General features: G+C 40.9%; 2 protein-coding genes across 2 annotated transcripts in view; both read right to left on the minus strand.

Annotated features, from left to right (window-relative positions):
* The window catches only part of LOC145396711 (ADAMTS-like protein 4), a 73,835-nt gene extending 66,513 nt beyond the window's left edge, over positions 1-7,322 (minus strand). The window contains exon 1 of the mRNA XM_080269998.1: positions 7,251-7,322. Coding sequence (XP_080126124.1) covers positions 7,251-7,322 — 72 coding nt within the window. The remainder of the gene's footprint in view (positions 1-7,250) is intronic.
* A 4,606-nt stretch (positions 7,323-11,928) lies between these two features.
* On the minus strand, positions 11,929-22,754 carry LOC145396712 (progranulin-like). Its single transcript, XM_080269999.1, has 10 exons — positions 22,666-22,754; positions 20,878-20,984; positions 19,881-20,069; positions 18,439-18,620; positions 17,517-17,622; positions 16,729-16,910; positions 15,619-15,810; positions 15,232-15,366; positions 13,030-13,167; positions 11,929-12,116 (listed from the first exon to the last, which is right to left on the minus strand). The coding sequence occupies exons 1-10, from the start codon at positions 22,752-22,754 to the stop codon at positions 11,943-11,945; spliced, it is 1,494 nt and encodes a 497-aa protein (XP_080126125.1). The 3' UTR covers positions 11,929-11,942.
* Between the last annotated feature and the right edge of the window lie 693 nt (positions 22,755-23,447).

Below are 23,447 nucleotides of genomic sequence, written 5' to 3' on the forward strand. Positions count from 1 at the left end.
TCTGCCCATCTACCTTTCTATCTATCTATCTATCTGCATGTCCATCTATCTATCTAGCTATCTGTCTATCTATCTATCTCAATTATCACAGTCAGCCAGCCCCGCCCTCCTTCAAGCACTTACAGTACGTATCTCTTACACATGTCACAGTCAAAGAAGGTAGTAATGTCATAGGCTAGTAATCAAACGTATATAGCTTTATTGGAGGCTAAAATTATGACACGGAGGCTTTAGTTAGCAATTAGGAATGACAAATATTGAGAAGGAGCAGTTGCGGGCAGAGAGAGAGAGAGAGAGAGAGAGAGAGAGAGAGAGGGGGGGGTTCTCAAATCATCCCCTCCTTAAATAATAAACCTATAGTCGTTACCGCCTTTTTTCTTTTTCTTGTCTTTTTTTTTGTAAGGAAGAAGGAACCAAAGGCCAGGAGCCCACAAATCGTTCCTTCCAAGGAAAAAAAAGCAAAAAAACAATACAAAAGAGAGCCAAATTCAAGATCCCTTCATTTCGAGATGCCTGGAAAACACTGCGTTTGAAAGACTGGACAGATCACAGGAAGTAGGAAGTACAGACAGAGGGAGACAGTTCCAGAGTTGATCCAGCTTAATGACACGTATGCAGCAGCTTGGAACTGAACATGTATAGACTAAAAATACTTCCACACAATCCAGGCCACCTATGAATGGAGTACAGTTACGTCTAAAGGTATATTACAAAAAAAGAAAAAAGAAAAAAAGACTAGGGAGAGGCGGGAAGGCAAGTTTTTCAGACCTTTACCGTTACAAATATTTTATGAATGGAAGACGTAAGTAATATGGTGTATGGATTATTTTTTTTTTCCTTTGTTTTTCCTTCCTCTATTCTGTTGTTTTATAAAATCTGTACACATGATGAGGACAGATTCTACTTAATGTTTTGTCTCTCTGCTACGTGTGATTAGTAACGAGAGAGAGAGAGAGAGAGAGAGAGAGAGAGAGAGAGAGAGAGAGAGAGAGAGAGAGAGAGAGAGAGAGAGAGAGAGAGAGAGAGAGAGAGAGAGAGAGAGAGATGAAGAAGGAGGAATGGGAGGAAGGAGAGAAGGAAGAATGGAGACGGAAGGGGGGAGTAAAGATCACTAGAAAGAAAGAAAGAAAGAAAGAGAGAAAGAAGGAAAAATTAAAAAGCCTAAGACATATTTTTGCTGAGAATGAAGGGGAAGAGGGAGAGAGAGAAGTTTTACGTGTGTGTGTGTGTGTGTGTGTGTGTGTGTGTGTGTGTGTGTGTGTGTCGGAGGGGCCAATTAGAGAGAGAGAGAGTGAGTGAGTGAGTGAGAGAGTGAGAGAGTACAGACGACTGAGTAAGCGAGGTGCTGAGTGATAACATGAAGAGGGGCCGATGATGGAAGGCAGGAGAGAGAGAGAGAGAGAGAGAGAGAGAGAGAGAGAGAGAGAGAGAGAGAGAGAGAGGGAGGGAGAGAGAGAGAGAGAAAGAGGGTTAGAAACGGGGAAGAAAAAGGGAATGGAACTTAAGAGAAGAAAGAAGAAAAGAATAAAGGCGTGAAAGGAGAGAGAGAGAGAGAGAGAGAGAGAGAGAGAGAGAGAGAGAGAGAGAGAGAGAGAGAGAGAGAGAGAGAGAGAGAGAGAGAGAGAGAGAGAAGCGTGAAGAAGGGTAGGGCCAAATTTATCCCTCTCAAAAAAAGAAAAAGAAAAAAAAAGACCCGATAAAGGAAACTGGGCAATCTATCAGACCCTAAATGATGTGGTGAGGAGGGTGGATGTTTATGGATGTTGGTGGATGTTTATGGATGTTTGTAGATGGTGATGGTGATGAATTTTAATGGATGTTTGTGGATGTTGGATGTTTATGGATGTTGGATGTTTATGGATGTTGGTGGATGTTGGATGTTTATGGATGTTGGTGGATGTTGGATGTTTATGGATGTTGGATGTTTATGGATGTTGGATGTTGGTGGATGTTTATGGATGTTGGTGGATGTTGGATGTTTATGGATGTTTGCCGATGTTGGTGGATGTTGGATGTTTATGGATGTTGGTAGATGTTTGCCGATGTTGGTGGATGTTTAAGGATGTTGATATTGATGATGGATATTCAGGGATGTCACTGAATGTTGGCAGATGTTTATAAATGTTGGTTCATATTGATGGATGTTGATAATGGATGTTGCAAGATGTTGATGCATGTCGTATGTTGATTGATGTTGATTGATGTTAACAGATCATGACATAAATACCCATGATGTTTGTGTTCCTCAGTGTTTATGATGATGATGTTGATGAATGTTGATGATGTTGATGGATGTTGAAGATGTTGATGGATATGTGTAGTGTTGATGCTGATTGATGCTGATGTTGAGTTAGTCACAGATATATTGCTCACCAAATATGCATACTTGTTATTGACTGACCATGTGTGTATAAGAGAGAGAGAGAGAGAGAGAGAGAGAGAGAGAGAGAGAGAGAGAGAGAGAGAGAGAGAGAGAGAGAGAGAGAGAGAGAGAGAGAGAGAGAGTGAGAGAGATAACTTTGTGGATTATTCAGAGTTAAAACAGTAACTTACAAACTATCACTGTTTGCATAATGTGAGAAGGATTACTAGATTGTGATCAGGAGTGGCGCCTAGGATGACGTGTGTGTGTGAGAGAGAGAGAGAGAGAGAGAGAGAGAGAGAGAGAGAGAGAGAGAGAGAGAGAGAGAGAGAGAGAGAGAGAGAGACTGACTTTTTATGTTTGGATCATCATCATCATCATCAACATGCCCTTACAGCTCAATCACAGGTGTAGTCAGACTGGAGGGTAGATTTGACTAGTAACCAAGGAGACTCATCCCTACCTCATGGCTAGGGCTCATAGAATTTCAAGAGGCCCGTTTTCTGGGTGGCACAGGAGCCTTCGTAGCAAATGTGCCTAAGTGATTTATTCTTCATAATACATTTTAGCATTCCCTTCTGTGCTGTCCATATTGTTTTAATTTCAACTTTTTTTTTTTGTCAGTTACATACAAGAGGAAAATGAGGAATGATGTATAGAATAATTCGCCTAGGATTATGAGTTACGAAATCTCCACTGCCACTTACACCCGTATTCCCGTCGATTAAGGAGGCTTCCTAACACCTTTTTCTAAGCGGCTTATTTTGTTTATTACACCTTACCCTCCTTCTTCGCGCTCCACAGACTACCGTAAAATCGTACAAAAGAATGTTAACCAACCATATCCAAATATAAATCGCTAAGGAAGAGGTGCTAGGGAGTCTCCTTACCCGACGAGTATACAAGCCTTAGAATACAACTGAGTAGCTACAAAAATCACACAGACTTACAAAATCCGCGAGTCTTGTAATCCTGTTTTCGGCTTCACTGGATCGATATAAAGTTTTGCGGCGACGGTTGATGCTAACGGCCGCGATCTTGGTACTGGCGGTGGACTAGTGCTGCAGTGTGCTTGGAATACAGTTTTACGCGTTTGGGGGATCAGATAATTCAGCACTATGCCATCGTGTGCGGCGATCAACTGCACAAACAGTTCAAGGACTGTGGGAGAACTTTTCATCGGTGAGTAGGCATGATAAGGAGGATTTAGCTTGTGTTTTTGCATGATGAGTAACTTCTCATGTGGTCTCAAAGCAATATGCAGTACCTAACGCAGTACCTAACGCAGTACCTAAGGCACTGTTGCAATATGGTGGACCTTTGGTAGTGATTCAGTTCTTGGAAACTTCCCAACAATATGGCACAAACAGGTGGTGTGTCTGTTATTTAATTTAGTGAACTTTACTAAGGGAAAGCAAGGTTGCATTCTGTCCTGATGTTGTTTGGGGTTTTAGGACACAACAGGTACGATGGCCACATAGTGCACATTGGATTCTGTCTTAGCCATACCTGTTTTAATAATGGTTCTGTTATTCAATGTTCTATACAGTGGTGGCCGCTATGAAACTAATAATTTCCTTCTGTGTTTGCAAGTCTTTCAAAGTATCTAACTGCTCCTCGGTTTGGCTCATAAATGTCACCAAGTGTCACACTGCATGTTGGCAACAGTAAATATGCTCATAAACACTTAGAACACAGAAGAGATCAACTTACGACAGTGTAACGTCCAGAACACCCGAAATTTGAGTGTGTACATCACGACTTCGACCCGACCTCAGAGGTAACCGGTCAGCGAAATAAAAAATTGCTTTAACTTGATTACCTCTGTCGAATTACGTTACAATGGCTATTCTACGACAAATGGTATAGAAACTGCACTCGATTTTCAGCTTTACTAGAGTGATCGTATTAATCCTTTGATACATTTGCCCCCAATATAACCTCTTTTAAAAGCATCACCCAGGGATTTCGCTTGGTGTGCCATGTCTTCTAGAGGCTTGCTATCGTTGTGCCAATTATCATAGAAAACGGAAAAACGACTTCTCTGTTCTTCAATGCTCATTTCATGGGTATACACGCGCGTGCATGGATTAGATGGGAGTACAGTATTATGGTGGCCGTCGCTGTGTGGCTGCTTCAGACATTACAAATAAATATACAAATAAATAAATGGGTAATAATAATAATAATAATAATAATAATAATAATAATAATAATAATAATAATAATCCCCTTGCAACGAATATTCATCTTAGAATCACAGGTAAACAAAACAAGTCCACCAAGGAGACTCTTAGCTAGATTAGTGAATAACTCCCATTCTCTCCTCCCTCCCTCTCTCCTCCTTTCCTTCTTTCCCCTTCCCCTTCCCTTTTCCTCTCCTCTCCCCTTTCCTCCTTTCTTCCTCCCCTTCCCTATCCCTCTGTCCTACCCGTTTCTTCTTTCCTCCTCTCCTTCCCTCTCCCTCATCCTCCTCTTACTTACATTAAAGAGTTCGCAGTAGAGACTAGACTGGCTTTCTGTACAGTGATATCAACGAAGTTCAAAATCGAAACTTTCCTCCAACTTTCGAAGCACTGGTGCATATTATGGTCACAGCCGCTGCACCTCTTCCTCGCCGATTCCATTTGCACGTTACACATAAGTACGTAAATATCCTTTTGTATTTTCTTATGCACCCTATGTCGATAATTAAGTTACAGAAACACAATTGAGTCCTTAAAAATATCGCTAAGGAAGAGGTACTACGAAGCCTCCAATTAATGGGTCATGTTAGATCCAAGGACCTTTTTTTTTTTTTTTTCTAATCGTCGTCAGCTATAAAAGTCTGTCAGATGTCAGGGTTCATATTTAAATACTTGTTGATTAGCGATAAAGAGGGGATGGAGAAATCAGAGACTGACTAGGAGAGTGTATGCGAGTGAGGTGGACAGTGAGAAGGGGAGGGGGTGACCGAGGATGAGGTGGATGGATGAGGTACAAAAGTGTTAAGAGTGTGGTGTGAGCTGGAGAAAAGGCAGCCTTATGGCGGAGGGCAGAGTGAGGTGGAGAAGATTTGCTCCTCTTTTGTTAGGTCCATGATTAAAATCCCACTAAAAGAAATCTAATTTAAAAAAATCTTCCTCTAAACTAATATATTCTTTCAGACAATACAAAGGCCAAAACACTAACCCCACCTAGACGAGAGAAAGGCGGTACAAATGGAAAAATTCTCAATAAGCATCATTCTCCCTTCCTAACACAGCAAACCTAGCTAAAAAGTGCTGCTGCATTAGAAAGCAATCTTCATTTTAGCGCAAAACCAGTGGCGTGAACAGAAAATTAAGGAGATATGGGTTACTAAGAGAGAGAGAGAGAGAGAGAGAGAGAGAGAGAGAGGACATTTTGTAAGGGGCAGGGTCTGTAGTCCATTTGAATCTTACCTGCTCTCGCCCCCGCGCAGAAGTTGGTGTTTGGGGGTAGAGCAAGGGGACAGAGAAAACAATAATATGAGTCATAATGTCAAATATGATGATGATGATAATAATAATAATAATAATAATAATAATAATAATAATAATAATAATAATAATAACAATAATAACACCAATACTTAATACTAATACTAGTACTAATAACCATAAATCATAGCAATACCTATGCAATCGCAAGTTAGTTGTTTAAAATGCTTAAATTGCCCTTTTCATTATACTCTAAAACTTAACGCAGACTCGGTGCCAACGTGATATCAAATGTAATAAATGGTATATAACAGGGAATCGACCTAACATTTGAATAATATTGCTAGAAGAACCGAATTTGTTTGATTTCCCACTATTTATTACCCCTTATTTTTACGCACTTCGGGCAAATAGTATGTGTGTGTGTGTGTGTGTGTGTGTCCAGGAGAGAATACTATGACAGATAATCGCCGCAGATACAAGTAAATCTTTTCATTCCACACACCCTCATCCAATCTTTTACTTTCCGGGATTAGGGCGATTGGCGATAGATAGATTGATAGATAAACAGATAAAGAAGCTGTAGTGATAGTACTTACTGAATAATTCATGATGTACAGTACTTATGTTTGTGAAATCGTTCTAACTGCACAATATGAATGTCTGAAACTGAAGGCAGGAAAGAAAAGGGTACTTTAAGTATTTTAAACAACTAACTTGCGATTGCATAGGTATTGCTATGGTTTATGGTTATTAGTACTAGTAGTAGTATTAAGTATTGGTGTTATTATTATTATTATTATTATCATATTTGACATTATGACTCATATTATTGTCATTACTGTCCTCCTCCTCATCATCATAATCATCAGCAACAGCAACAGCATGGGACCCATACCATTAATCATGAGTATTATTGTCTGGTTTCCTTGTAGTACTTATTCGAGAGGGCTGGTGGATGAGTACAGGTAAAGAAACTAACTCGTTTTATATTACTTTCCCTGTCTCTGCCCCACTGTGACTAGACAAAATTAACCACCACTAATTTCTGTCATTCTATAGCCAGATGCCTTATTTCTGTAAGGGTTGGCCACAAACAAATCACCTCCATTTTGCACTGTCCACTGCCATTTGCCTGCCCTCCTCCCCCTCCAACACACACACCCTTCTTTCATTTACCTCCACTTCACTCCATTCCTCCATCCCAACCTTGGTTTCTCCCTCCACGAATTTCTGTTGCTTATTCTACACTCACACAGCCTACAAATACATAAAAAAAATCATCTGCTGACTCTGCCAATCTCTTATGCTCTCTTCTGTAACTTCATTGGTGTCTCCTACAGAGTAATTGTTGGGGAACACCACTACCTGCTCACCCACATCACTTGTCCTTAGTATTTGTAGGGTTGGTATCTCTGCTGGGTCATCACTGAAACTAGGTCTGGTACCTGGTCAGACTCCTTGTGTGGTGACCTCAACAGCTCCCTCCTATTGAAGAGCATCCCTTTGGCTTTGCCCATTGGTCTTTGTCTAAATATAATCTTTCAGTGTCTGCTACATTCTTTCCCTTTACTATGGACAGTCAAGGAGTAGGGATTCACCAGTGGTTGCAAGGGGGTTGACTAATATGACTGCAACTGCAATTATTGAGTCATTAGGGTGTGGGAGCTGAACACTACAAGGCAGGCCCAACAGTAAAGGTAGTCCTGGCAAGGCTGCAGGAGTGATGCTGTGAGGCAAGTGAAGAGGTAGAAATTTTGACATTAAGGTCAGGGTGTGCTTACTGTAGTAGTTGGGTCGACCATCATCCACTCATTTGATGTAGTGCTGCCTACCTCTTCTTTCGTCTTTGTCATTCTTTTCCTGGGTCATTTCTCCTCATTTCCTATCTCTCTCGTCTTTCCTGTAATTTTTTATTACTCTTTCCTTTCCAGGTGGCTTTACATTGAATGGCAAGCCTAACGGCTTCTTGTAAGTCATGAAACCATTTACAATGCTGGGTGGTAACCATATAACCAACCCACACGTGTTCCCTACATGCCAACAAATGGGTTGATGGAGGGTTAATGCCCCTCCCCGTAAAACCGCCAACTCAACGACAAACAGTCACCCTCATGTGATTACGGCGTCTAACAGTAGAATTGATAGATAGGTGGTTAAGCCCTGCCAATGGCAAGGTATTCGCAATCCTACTGATTGTGATCACACAATTCAGCATAGCCCTGTCCCAGTCACACCATGTCACAGTCTGAAGGCTTTTGTGTGGCCATATTTGCAAGTACAGTAATCTGTATTTGTGGGCATCACAGTGGGTCAACAGGAAGCTGTGCTTTGTCTGCAGGAAGGAGTGTTATCTGTCTCCATTAATTACTGCACAGTGTCTATGGTACAATATTATCACCATCATCCTTTTTCTTGCATGGGGATAAAAGTAGTAAAAGTTCGAAGGTTCAGTGGGTTTAACTGTAAAGGCTATATGTTGTATGCACATCATTTGAGTCTCTAAGAGCCAGCTGGAGGCTTGCTGATCAAGTAATCTCACCAGGAATAATAACTTGTCATCTTTGATTTGTTCTGAATTGCGTTAGCCCATGTATTTGCTCCGACACCTCATGAGGGGGGAGGCGGTGGCTCAATCGGTAGAGAGGTGGCCTGTAGTCCTACCGGACCCAGGTTCAAATCCCCTCTGGGTCAGGAAGTAGTTTAAGGATTTGAACTTCATAAAAGCAGGCTTAACCGATCTACCAGAAGACCCGCCAACATGTCGTAAAAATAACCCCACTAACACCAAGACACCAGTCCTGTATGAGACAGCCCTATCATGTATGGATGGTGGGTGTTAGCGCCAAAGTGGTGACATGTAGAGGTGTATGGTATGGAGGAGGACTACTGGGCCTTGGAAGCAGGCTGTGAAGCCTATGCCCAGAGTCAGACACATAAAAAAAAAAAATTAGAATAAGAAAAAAATAAAATGATGGGATAGTACGGGACTGGATACTCAATAACCTATATACATACCTCATGGTTTAGATGAAGAGAAAAATGCTCACAAAAGACGGAAAAATCAGAAAACTGAAACTACAGCAAACCAGACAATTTGATATAGGCCTGTATGCTCATTGGTAAGGAAGCTCCTTAGCACCTCTTCCTTAGCGATTTATTTTCTGATGTGGCTGATTATCATTTTGAACATTATTTAAAGAGTATAGCAAATTAATTTATATAATGTGGAAAAAGGTAATAGGGTGCAATCAGCAAAATAAATTGGTTATGAAGAAATGTTAGGGAGCCTCCTTATCTGCTGAGAATATGGACCTTAATCTTCATCAATAAACAAAACAGTCACTTCATCTGTAAGCTAAACACTGGCATTTTGTATTGGTGCTGCCAGGAATGCAGTAAGGAAACCAATACATTTAAGAGAATAAGTGCATCTTCAAGGAAAAGTACACATGTGTAAGTAGAAAACTTTTACTGAAAAATGCACACAATAAAAAGTCACCTTACACTATGTTTTCCATGGGATAATTGTAACATGAAAATGAAATAACAATGCCCATCAATGGTCATTAGTGGCTTGCCCTCGTTATCATGTTACAATGTAACTTTACAAATATATCACAGACCAATCAACACAATAAACAAACAAGAGAATAACAATTGCTTATACAGCATACAGATAAAAGAATATAACTGCTCACAGAACAAATAGTATTCTTCTTCTATACATTATAAACAATATAATGGAACACAGGCACCAAGCTAACCACATGCATGGAACACCACCTTTCAAATGTAAGCATGGAAGTACAATATGCATGTAAAATTATACATCAATAACAATGGTGGCAAACAGTTATCAAGACTAGTAAACAATAAAAGAGAATCCTAAACTGTGACCATAATGTTTAAACCCCTTCCGTCCAAATATAAATTTTATTCTAACTTCAATTTTATTCAATTACAGAAAGGAACCAAGCTGTGATAGGGTTGCTGGAGATCATGTCTAACCCCATCACAACAGACGGTCTCTCTAAGGACTCCAGAGTACTGAATATGTATTAGTCATGAAAGGGTCAATCCTATACATCTAAAAGTGGTTCAGTACAATGATTTACTATATATTCAACTACTTCACTCAAATGACACATTTTTTAATACTTCTAACACTAGACAGCTTTGTCATACTTGAGAGAGACTTTTCAAACTGGAGGAGTCAGATACAGGCTTCATTAACCCCTTTACCATTGGAGGGCTGCTGGAGAGGGATGCCTTTACATGGTAACACCAATATACCTGGGTGGCTCTACTGCCCAGTTATGAAAGCATCACTGAACTCTCTCTCTATTCCAAAAAACAAAATGATGGTGAATTACAGGAAGACAGCTTCACCCTGCAGTCTGCAAGGTTTCAGATGAAACTGAGGCTGTTACATCAACAACTACTAGAGATCTCTTCTAAGTAGAATATCAATATTGTCTGGGGATACCAATTACACAATATAAAAAATGTGCCCTACGATTAAAGGGGTCAATTAGTGTTACCACCAGATCATTTTACTCAGCTCAGAGACCTATCACAGTGAAGGGCTGGACAACAATCTCAATTAATTCCAAAAAACAATTAAATGCATTCAATTTCAGAACTGTCTAGCTGTACCTATGAAGAAAATACAATCCATCCATCCATCCATCACCCTCGCCAATGTTGCTCGATGGGAAGCGTAGGAACCCAGGCCTAGGCAAGTTGGTCCTGACATTTAGGACAAGTAACCAGCCTCACTCATCCCTGAGTGGTATTACATGAGCAATAAACCCCAACCATCCCTTGGATATAGACCTACACAGGCTCAATCCGATTGGAGCACCTTAATTACCCACTAACCACCAGGGGCCATAATTTGGTTATGTGGTTACCATCCAGAGTAGTAACTGGTTTCCTGGTGTAAAGGAAACCATTTGGGTTGTCATGCAGTGTAGACACATCCATAGGCAGAAGGAAGAGGAAAGAATGAAGGAAAGAAATTAATCTATCTATCTATCTATCTATTGCCAGACGCCTCAATCCCGTCTGGGGTGGCCACAAACAAATCGCCTCCAAGTCGCCCTGTCCCCCGCCATTTCACTGCCCTGCTCCCAACTCACACCCCCCTCTCTCATATACCTCTCCACCCCATCCCTCCATCTCATCCTCGGCCTCCCCCTCCCACAGAAATTAACTGTGAATAAAATATTTCACTTGAGTAAGAGACAAATGACTCACAAAACAGGCTAACATGTTAGCAGTTTTGGCCCAGTCTGAACTGCAAAATGCTGCTTATATAAGTGATCGGGGGAAAAAAAAAAAAAAACAATCATAATCCTATATCCCCAAAACAATGTAAAATTTTAAGCCTTTTAAATGTTATATTTATTAGTAATTACCACCATCTTATTTATAAAAGTAAAATTATGGAAGGTGTCCATCTATTTATATAAGTATCTATCAATCTTGACACCTTATTCCTGGAAGGGGTGGCCACAAGGACTGCCTCCATGTCACCTGTTTCATGAGTAAAGGTGTTCCAGCCAGATGGCACCTGTATGGGTTCCATCTGAGAGGTGGTTGGGGTTTGCTGCTCATGTAAATGGGCAAGTATCTGGTCACTGTTGCCTTAAATGTCAAGACTGAGTAGCTCAGCCCAGGACCCCTATGCTCCTGTTTATATGGGGCAAAATGGGGTTGATGATGATGATGATTCTCAATAACATCGGATCAATTTATTTACTTTGGGGGAGACTTTTCAAACTGGAGATGTTAGATGTACTGTACTCTTCATGAACCTGTACAGTACTAGTGTGTTCTCCTAATTTGAACAATACCATGTGGTAGCAGAAAGAATAAAAAATAACATCCCCAAGAGGCGGGAGGTAATGCAGACTCACGTGTTCATAAACTGTACGTAATTCTTCACTTAATATCTGCAGATTCCAATTTTCCAGATATTACTACACTATACTTCAAGGGTACAACAATGAAAAAAAAAAAAAAAAAAAAAATATACCAGGTAACTATCTTCTGTATACTGTATAAAAAAAAAAATTCAATACAATTACCATTTCCATATATCTATTAAAAAAACTAACCTTCATAACATGTAACTAGGGCATGTGAAAATGGTGAGGCCTGTGATGAACCTTAGTGCTATTCCTGATGATAACTTTATCCAAGGGAGGAAGAAGATTCCCGACGGTGGAGGGTAAGCGTTCACAGCCTTCCTCAGCGCACCAGTAGCCATGAGGACAGCAGTGGAGTTTGTCACCACAACATGTAGCCTGAGGAGAGAAGGCACATCACAGAAGGCGTTTATTATACCTCATCATTTTGTATGCCCTTTTCTAGCTATCAAGTTCTTGTTACACGTCTCCTTTTTGACATTCTTCTTTCCTATCATGCCTATAGTAACTAGCAGAAAAAAAACAAGAAAAGTTGCACTGCTCCTCATAAAGCTGATTTGCCAGTCATCCAATTTGCAGTATCAGGTGCATGGGGGAAACTGTTGTATTTTGGAACAGATCTGACACATCAGGATTTATTGTCCTCTATTATATATTACATCTATCTATCTATTGCCAGAAGCCACAATCCCACAAGGGATGGCCATTTGACTTTGAGTTATTTGTTTTACAGGGAGGGGCACTAACCCTCCACCAACCCACTTGTTGACCCGTAGGGAAAAAAAAAAAAAAGAATGTACTGGAGGGGATCTGCAGCAAAGACAAAAATAAATAAGATCATCATTACAACTACAGTATTATATGTTTCCAGCAGCTGTCAGAGGATTATTTATTATTTTCAATACAGTAAATTAATAATGTCTTTTATATTTCATTCTTACTGACATCAAATCATTACTTCGGCATAAGGTAAACATTTCAAACTGGAGGGGTTACTTACAGCAAAAGGGCACTCTCATATGCTGTATAAAACCATCCAAATGTAGGAAAAGTAAACTTGAATGGGATTCAAGAGGACTCTACACACATAGCCATGACAAAAATATGGCTTTGAAATGCATCACTCATCTTAAAGACACCTCTTCCCCTATCAAGCTTTGCTAATAGGAAGAGGGGTTAAACTCTGGTTATCTCTCTCTCTCTCCACAGAAAAGGTAGTCCTCCAGGGGACCTAATATGTATTGATACAGGATACAGATATACATAAGAACTGTCAAAACTACAAGCATACCTCGGGAAAAGGGCAGCATCCATAGCCACCAGAAGAAATCTCGCAACAAGTGCTTCCATCTGGGCACCGTGACTGGTGGTCGGGGCACACCACATCCTCACTCTCTACCTTCTCAGTCTCTTCATGGCGACTCGGTTCCTGAGAAAAAAGAAGTACTGTATTCTGTTTTCAGCAAAATTTAAAACAATATGTATGTAAGTACTGGTATCAAAATTTTGTGGATTGTTCAAAATGGAGAAATTATACACACATATGGAAATACTGTTCTGTTTATTGAGATGATACTTCAGTTTTTTCTGGACTTGAACCTGTAAACAGTCTAAGTCAGGCACAATCTATGTTATCTCATTATACAAATTTCCATATGTGGATTTATTAGTTCCCTACCAGTGAAACCGGTCGCAGACTATAGATTTATACGGTTCCGTCAGTCCATCTGCAATTCCATGTCCGCTCTGCAACTTCCATGTGCATGGACAGATGTTGATATAACTTCATCACACAATTATTCCCCATAACATGACTGTGTCACCCACAACAAGCAGCCATCTACTCCCAAGCTCAAACAAGGTCCAGTGCTGTCAGACTTAACAGCCATACCTACATCGTGTCCGCTCTGTAACTTCTATATGCATGGACAAATTATAACTCCACACAATTGTTCCCCATACTATGATGATGTGTTGTGTGGAACAACCAGCCATCCACTTCCAAGTCAGTTACATATGAATGGTTGTCATCCAGCATGAGACTTTGCATTGCATGGCAATACTGACTGCATTTGTTTCTTATAATATGCATGAATATCGGACAATGATAACTGATGGTAAGTAGAGTTATGGCATTAGTAGGAAGAAAAATGAAAGAATGTAATCCACTAACGATATTAAAATGCAGTTCATTATTTCAAACATACAATCATCCACAAATATGACTAATGGGGTAACACAGTCTCCTGGAGAGTGTACAGATGACAAATCATAGAAATAGAAGTGTTACTCCTTGAATGTGTTCCTGTAAATGTAAGCATGAGTAAGAGATTTGATTAGAATATGAAATGGTAAATATGTCAGCAGATTCGAGCACTTTGGCAAAATCAGTTCCAGGAGATTATACTAAACTGAAACGTAACATTTCAGATGTATGCTATACTGCATGTGAGTTGCTATACTCTGTCTACTTTATCTTGGCCTAAAATTATGTCTCTCCATCTTGGAAGCCAAGTTGTAATAGGAAATGGACAATAAAATGATGTTAGTTATGAAGAACTACTAGGGTACTTATGTAGAGAGAAAGCACTGTCTTGTTCTGTCACTGAGCTGAATGAACTGCAAAATGACAAAAATCTCCCCAAGTCAAGGAGGACTGGCCACAGAGAAGAAAAGAAGCAGGATGCAGAGAAACAAAGGTATTATTCAAGCAGACTGAGATGAGAGAACATTACCCACATATTCCCTACGTGACGTAAAAAGCTATGAAATATAGTAGCAGTGGGGAGTTGGCAACCTCTTTTTTTGCACTGGATCATATAATAATAAGTTTATTTGGTTATGCAACCAAGGATAACCCTATAAGGCCTCTGTGGCATATTTCCACTGCAGTTCTTATTACCCACCCTCTTCCTCAAGGTGGACAGTAGCCACCAGCTTCGTCAGTGAAACTTTTCGGATCCCAAGCACGTTGCGAATCCCCGTCTTAACAGATGCCAGACAGGAGCGTTACCACTAAGCCAGCAAGTATGAATATAAGATACCATTATGGGACATTTGTGTTGCTCAGGATCATATTTGGGTGGCACTGGAGCCTTTATAGCACCTATTCCTCTGCAGTTTATATGCAAATTCACCTTTTTATTCTCTTGTACATGGTCAATATAAAATGACGCAACAAATATGACAATGTTTAAGGTGAAATATGCAAAATGCTGAGGAAAAGTTGCTAAGGAGTCTCCTATGCTACCAGGAGTATGGCCTTAATTCTCACACCCACTATCACACAAGAAAGGAGAAAGGACTGCACATAATCTCCCTTCTCTTCAGGTCTAGATTTTGAAGTGCATGCATCATACCCCCATTAATTTAAAGATACTTCACCCCCCTTAAATATCAGGACTGAGTAGCCTAGCAATGAGACTGTATGTTCTTGAGGAGGCAATAATGGAATGGATGATGAATGGATGGATGTGACACTATATACACTCACCGGTCTAACCCTGTTTGTTATTGCGTTCCAAAAGATGTCTGGAATTAAGTTGTCCCCATTATCCCTGTAGCATGCTGAACCACGGCAACTGTAACCTCTGGGGCAGCAGTGTACATGGTCACTACAGCAAGTTGCCTAGAAGTAAAGCCAGATCTTCATCATAAACATATATACTCAATACCATCATTTTCACACCCACCATCATTATCATCACCATTATTACCATCATTATCATGCTCATCGTCATCACCATTACCATACTCATCATTATCACAGTCACTCTCTCTAATGCTTTAAGGGATTGATGAACAATGTACATTAAAACTGACCAAGAACATTTAGAAATGCTCCACGAATCAGTCTAATCCACTACAGTACAGTACTTACCTCTGGCAATGGGCAACATCCATAGCTTCCATCTCTCAGCTTACAGCATGTGTTACCATCAGGACACTGTGAGCGTCTGTCTGGACACATTCCATTCACTCTAACTCTTCTACTATCATCCAACTGAACTGCAGCTTCAGACAGTTTGCCAGTAAGAAGAGAGTAGGAAGGAACTGACCGTAAGGTTACGTGCTGAAAAGATTCATTATTTCAGGCAAGCTTCACACTGCTTTTAAAACAAGAACAGCAACAACAATAATAATAATAATAATAAATGATAATAATAACAATAACAATAATAATAATATGGTAATACCAACAATATCATCACTGCTTTATACAAACAGAAATGAGGTAATTATGCTTCCAAAGGACACTGCAGTATTACTCTAAATCTATAGATATTTCTCTACATCTATTCAGCTTATAAAAATTTTTAAAGGTGTCTCAGAAAGGCAGCACTTTCAGATGTTTGGTAGAGGTTCTGTAACATGTAAGGTTTCAATACTGCCGGGTACAGTTAGTCAAGGATGAGTAAATCATTGTGAAAATACACTAGTTTAAGGTGTATTCGGATATGGTTCCTCAAACTTTACTCTTAAACCACCAGAAAATATATCTTAAAGGCAGATTCTAATGTCTGTTGATGTCTGGAGAACTACAAAGAGTTATCAAGCAATCACAGTTAAATTATGACTATGGAGGCCCTTTCAAATGAGTTTTCATTATTTGTAGATTTTAGCTATTTGTGGGTGTGTCTTTTCCCTAACACACACACACACACACACACACACAAAAGGGATAGGGGATAACTGTACAAGTAAACATCTAATGTTCTGCTCCATATACTTTGAAATCCAACACTTAAACCCTTTGACTCCAATGACCTTGTTTGGCTTATTTTTGTTACTCTCCAGATAATTTTGTCAACTTTGGAGAAGCCAGAAACAGGGCTAGAAACATTCACCACTGTCCTCTTTACAACTTCACTAACCTCTTTATTACTCTGATTTCTTCCTCTAAGCCAAGTAAACCTGGGAATGGCAGAAATAAAATATATCACCAGATTTAAGAGGTTAAATTTGATCAGAACTAAGAACTGATGGTTACCTGATCACAAGTTGCAGTCGAGGCATTGCAAACAGTGCCATGGGGACAACAGTGGATTAGATCATCGCAACACACACCATTCTCATAGGGGCAGCAACCATACCCCCTGTCCACCACCTTACAGCACGTGGATTTGGCAGGGCAAGGGTGACCATCGGGACACTTTGTACCAGGGGCAGGGTCTGACAGGAGCCAAAAAATAGTTAATGCTTTGAAAAATACTATAAAACAGGGTAAGAGCAAGAACTACCTCCTCTGAGATGTAGGAGACTGAGGCTAGGCTACTACAGTATATTTAAGAGTGTATAACCAGCCTACTTCCTTGCTGGCATTATTGTACTTGATAAACAAGTCACTTCTTGGGGACTGAACCTATGCAGGACCTATTTATCCTACTTAAATTCCTTCCTTTCCCTGTTTCTGCATCAAACCCACTCCATTTCTTTGTGAAAAATAGGATTATGATAATGATGCAAGCATGCTGAAGCCCTTACTGGTATGTGTGATATGATACGATATGATGATGCAAGCATGTTGGAGCCCTTATATATGTTACGATATGAGTCAATGACGCAAGCATGTTGGAGCCTTTACAAAAGATACTACATGATTCGATGATTATAATAAAAGAGTTGACTGCTTGAGAAATTGTCAACTGGACAACATGTATTCCTTAGTTATTTTGATACATCTGAGGAACATAATATTAATTTACTCAAAGATTTAAGGGGTATAGAATCTTTGCATAGTAAAAATAGTTACCATTAAAAAGCAGATGAATACTCTACCTGTCACCTCTCCAATGACTGGTAGACCACGAGTCTTTTTTCTTGGATCCTTTTGGGGAACAACTTTCTTCAAAAGGTGTACCTCTGTTCTGTTCAGCATTTCATTCTGAAAAAGGAAATATAAGATAAAACTGTTAGAAAATGTCTATAATTAAGAAAAGTAACAGCCATGTGGAGAGGATGGAGGGTGAAAGACTGACGAAGAGAGTGTATGTGAGTGAGGTGGAGGGGGGAAGAGGGAGGGGGAGGCCGAGGATGAGATGGAGGGATGGGGTGGAGAGGTATATGAGAGAGGGGGGTGTGAGTTGGGAGCAGGGCAGTGAAATGGCGGGTGACAGGGCGACTTGGAGGCGATTTGTTTGTGGCCACCCCAATCGGGATTGAGGTGTCTGGCAATAGATAGATAGAACAGCCAATTCCACATTTCCCTCTTTGAACACAGGAACTCTAGGCTCATCTATGATTAAAGAAATCAAAGTTGCAAATAGAAACTGAAACATCTTTTTCTACAATAAAACATTAATAAATAGTTGAATGGGTCATGAACAAAGACTCTACACTGTAAGAAAAACAGGGTAACATTAGCTACTTCATTTTCTTTCTTCTTACAAAGGGGTGAGATAATGAAGGCTGCCTCTTCTTCCTTTACTCCCAAAGAACAAAAGTTCATATTACTTATGTAACAATCTTACTTTGTCTGAACACAATGCAAGCCATGAGGGCAGCAGTGAAAGCCATCAAGGCAACAGTGTGCCTCCCTGTATTAGCAAATTCCATGGCCCCCCTCGCTATACCTTATGGTTTCTCAATTTACAATACCAACTGTAAGTGAACACACGTGACAATTTTTGATGAAGTCCCTGCTTTATAATACTTGCTGTACCTCCAATTATCTGGAGATCTATGAGCCGCTGATACTTACATAACATCCTCCTGTGGTCTCATCACAACGTGACCCATGGGGGCAGCAGTGAAAGCCATCAGAGCAGCAGGTAGCCTCCCTGTATGGGCAGCATCCATAGTCTCCTCTGTACATCTTGCAGCATGTGTACGAGCCTGGGCACTCATGGCCATCAGGACACTGGCTCTTTTCTACACCAGTTACTGGGAAAGAATTGGTTGATTTTGAATATCTGATCCTGGCAGCATAATATCAAAGGTCATTGTTGCCATAGTGTAAAAATGAAATTTAAAATTAAAATAAAAACACAAACCCTACATATGGAAAAATTACATTCACGTATGGCAATGTTGCTTACTGGAAAGACATTACAAAACAGTCTAAGAGCCACCTTGGACTCTCTCCAAATAAAAGCTGGAACTGCTTTATCATTCCAATAAACATTTCCATAGGTATGTACAGCATGTTATATATAACTGCATTACAGCAATTCATGGCACTGCCAAATCAAGACACAAACCCTACCCATTAAGCTTCACACACAGATGTCAAATCATCACCACCCTGACCACAAGGGAGTGGGCAGTAATCCCACCTTGTGCAGTGTTTGTGATAGGAGGGCACATAAGAGATGTAGTGGTATTAGAGGTAGACTGCGAGATGACGCTGATTGTATGTGTGCGATGTGTCAGGGCGAGCATGTGGAGATTGCCGGGAGTGAAAGACTGAACTTCCTGGTGAGTCTCTTGAGTGAAGACATGTTATGTGCTGGAGGTGGTGCTGCAGCTAACACTGTGGCTACAATGAGGAGTGGTTGGAAGAAGTTCAGGGAGCTGTTGCCTCTCCTGACACAGAGGGCTCTCCCTCTGTGCTATGGGATTTTTGTATGCAGCATGTGCTAGTAGTGTAATGCTATATGGTAGTGAGATCTGGACAGTAATGGAAGAGAATATTTGCAGGCTCAAACGTACAGAAATGGCAATGATTAGGTGGATGTGCAGTGCGTCCCTGAGTGTGAGGCCTGGGGTGCTAGGTTCATGATGGAGGAGTGTAGGATGGGACTGGAGTGTACTGGTGTTATGATAAAGAGAGGTGGACTCTGGGCATGTGGAGAGGATGGGGGATAATAACTGAGTGCAGAAAATGAGAAGCGTTAATGTTAGGGATAGGGTTGCAAAAGGCAGACCAAAAAAGACCTAAGACGAAGTCACTGAGTGTGACCTCAAGGATAAGGGACTAAATAGGGAAGCTGCCAGAGACTGAGCAGCATGGACAGCCACCATTAGGTGATCAAGGCCAACGCATGCAAGCATCTTGGTGCCTTCAAAAACGAAACAAAACCCCACAGGCCTTACTTTTTTTCCTTTGTTTCTTGTCAATGTCCTGCATGTTCAGGGAGAGGGTCTGGACTGGTCAGAGTGAGGGTGGAAAGTGTCAAAAAGAATGATGACGGAAATACTAACCTGTCACATCTTCAAGCTGGTTAGCATAGATGGGGTTTGGTTGTGCACCTTCCACCCAGCCATCCTCCACTATGCTGTTGCCCTCTTCTGCTACCGACACCATCTCAGCATGAACTTTGACTTGCCACATGAATTTCAATGGACTACCATCCTTTAGACATGCCTGATGTGCCACATCACACTTCATATCTGCAAGAAATACATAACACTGCACTGATAATACTGTGCTAATAAATGTAGCATTAATCAATTTCCTCACCTCTCCCTAATCAGAAAAATCCACCCATTAGCATTCCCCTAGATAATTTTCTCCTCAGACAAGTAACAGTGATAAGTCTATAGAATATTTTTACTACTTTACAAGCTTACAGTTCCAGGCAAAATACCTGTTCCAAGTAAATTTCCAGAACACCTTACTCTATAATCCCTTGAATTTGGTGATATATTTGGAACATTATCACATTTCCAGATGATTTTATTTAGAATATGACTTTTTCGAGCCATATGGATTAGATACAGTCTTCACTAGCCCTTTTTCAACATTATGCAACTCTCCAAAACTGGATAAAATAGTCTAATAGTAGTAACACTGAAAATTAATCAGAATGAAGGGTCAATGAGCTAACATTTCACCAGGTAACACTCAAACAATTCTAGAGTTACATGAATACAGTACTAAATGATCAAGACAGAGTACACTACTACGCAGTACAATACGGAAGTGATCAGCTCTATGTATATTACTCTGCTGATACTGAAGAAAGGTGGTTGCCAGTGTGGCCTCTGCCTCATCAGAAAACAATTTCACTGAACTGCAGGCTGAAGCTGCCTTTTTCCTGGAGTCCACCATCCTTCTTTCAGGGATAGGGAGGAGTGGGGAGAGAGAGATTTTATATAAGTTGGAAATGGCACCACTTGGTTGTATTGGTGCCACCACATGAAGGCATCCCTCTCCTGCACAGGGAAGGTAGTTAACATTAAATTCTGACATACAAACCATGAGGGCAGCAGTGTACATGGTCGGAGCAGCAGGTGGCATCAGGAAATGGACAGCAACCATAGTGTTCGTTGGCCAGTGGACAGCACGTCATGTGAGATGGGCAGCTGTAATACCAAAAGCATTAATTATTAATAGCACTACAGATTACTGTACTTACAACAACATTTAGGATGTCCTAAGTCACCTTTTTATTGTATTTTTCTCTGCCATGAGTCCACAGTAAATAACAGAAATATTCCATTAAAATTCCTTTGTAACCTATAAAGTTGATTTGCCAGTTTCCTAATTTCACAGCAACAATAGTTGGGAAAAAGCTAGCATTATGTAACCCATCACTGGGCTCAAGTATTTAGGTCGGGGAGTCTGAGAGAGGCAATGGAGGGTCTGGGATGGTGAGGGTGGGGGGGCCAAGATGACAATGGGAGTCAGGGTGCAAAAGTGTCAGGAGGAAGGTCAGGAGGAGGGTCTGGGTGCATGGTGTCAGGGAAAGGCTCAGGGTGGAGGGGGTCAAAGAGAGAGTGGGTATAGGGGTGAGGGAGAGGGTGGTTGTGGGGATGAGGGAGAGGAGGGTGAGAGTGGGTGTGGGGGGTCAGAGAGAGGGTGGAGTGGGGGTCAGGGAATGGGTGAGGAAATGAGGGAGGGAGTGAGGGTGGAGATCATGGAGATGGTGGGAGTGTGGGGGAGGGGGTCATGGAGAGGGTGAGGGTGGGGATCAGGGAGAGCGTGGGGGGTGAAGATCAGGGAGAGGGTGGGGATGTGAGAGAGAGGGGTCAGGAAGAGGGTGAGAGGAGGGAGCGACCATTCACTGAGGCAAAGGGGGCCGAGAACACACACACACACACACACACACACACACACACACACACACACACACACACACAGCCACAAGTTTCCTAGTCCATATCAATCTTACAACCAATCCTGTATCCTATGACTTGTTTTTAAAAGGAAGTTGCAACATGGAAGATACTGCAAAATCCCCCATGCACTGTGTTCTTTCTGCAGATACATATTTTTAAACCTCTAATGGTCGAAACAACTCTTGTAATCTATGCAAGTACCCCTCAAGACGATTTTATTCAACTGAGCGAGTCGCAGGCGTCTGGAGGGGTTAATACTGTCACTCTTAAACCCTTGTACGATTGGGATTGGTCTCGTATTTTAGCTAACTCCAGATGATGTTATACAGTTGATAGGGTGTCACGGGAGATTGAGTGTATTAATTTTATAAGGCACTAGCCGCCAATATATGAATTCCACACACACACACACACACACACACACACACACACACACACACACACACACACACAGGATTAAGGTGTCACGCAAAATATACCGCTGAGGAAGAAATGAAACAAAACCCCATCGAACAACGAAATCTTAAATGTCTTTGAAAATACAGCAACTCTTCTTAAATGATATATTTTGCCTATTACGAGTATATCCTCTTGTACGCCTCTGACGCACACTACATCAATATTATCAGCATTAAGACTACAGGCCTATAAGTAACATACATCAGTTGTAATAAGCAAAACATATTACTTAGGGTACTGAAAACTGTCATTTAAAAGTACGAAGGTAATATACGGGAGGATATTAAGATGTGATATGCAAAATAAATCGCTAAGGAGGAAGTTTTACGAATATTCTATGGCAACAAGAATGGCTCACAAACACCTTTCTTGATTCCACACACAAAAACGCTAAGGAGGAAGTGTTACGAATCTCCTGCGACAACATGAATGGCCGCTAAACAGTAAACACAAGAGGGCGACTCACCTGAACTCCCCTCCCGGACAAGGGACTGCGGAGACTCGTGTTGCTACCAAAACAGGCAGCACGAACACCAGCAACAACACAGACGCCATGGTCCAGGCCTCTGTAGGAGAACGATTTATTACAGGCATTACAACTACCTAAGTATGAAGCACTGACACTTAAAACAAAACAATTATGAAGCACTAACACATGAAGCATTAACACCACATATGAAGCATTAACACATCACATATGAAGCATTAACACCACATATGAAGCATTAACACCACATATGAAGCACTAACACATGAAGCATTAACACCACATATGAAGCATTAACACCACATATGAAGCACTAACACATGAAGCATTAACACCACATATGAAGCATTAACACATCACATATGAAGCACTAACACAACACATATAAAGCATTAACACAACACATGAAACATTAACACATCACATATGAAGCATTCACGCAACACATAGGAAGCATTAACACATCACATATGAAGCATTAACACATCACATACGATGCATTAACACATCACATGAAGCAATAACACATTACATGAAACATTCACACATGACATATGAAGCATCAACACACCACATATATGAACCATTATCACATCAATATGACCACAAACAAATCGCCTCCATGTCGCCCTGTCTTCTGCCAATGGGCCGCCCTTGTTCCAAATCACCCCCCCCTTCTCATAGATCTTCTCCACTCCATCCCTCAATCACATCCCCGGTCTCCCCACCCCCTATTACCTCACACTCTCCTAGTCAGTCTC

The sequence above is a fragment of the Coenobita brevimanus genome, chromosome 39 (genome assembly GCF_032717465.1).
Source record: "Coenobita brevimanus isolate Jiangsu-jjx chromosome 39, ASM3271746v2, whole genome shotgun sequence".
In the NCBI taxonomy this organism is placed as follows: Eukaryota; Metazoa; Arthropoda; class Malacostraca; order Decapoda; family Coenobitidae; genus Coenobita; species Coenobita brevimanus.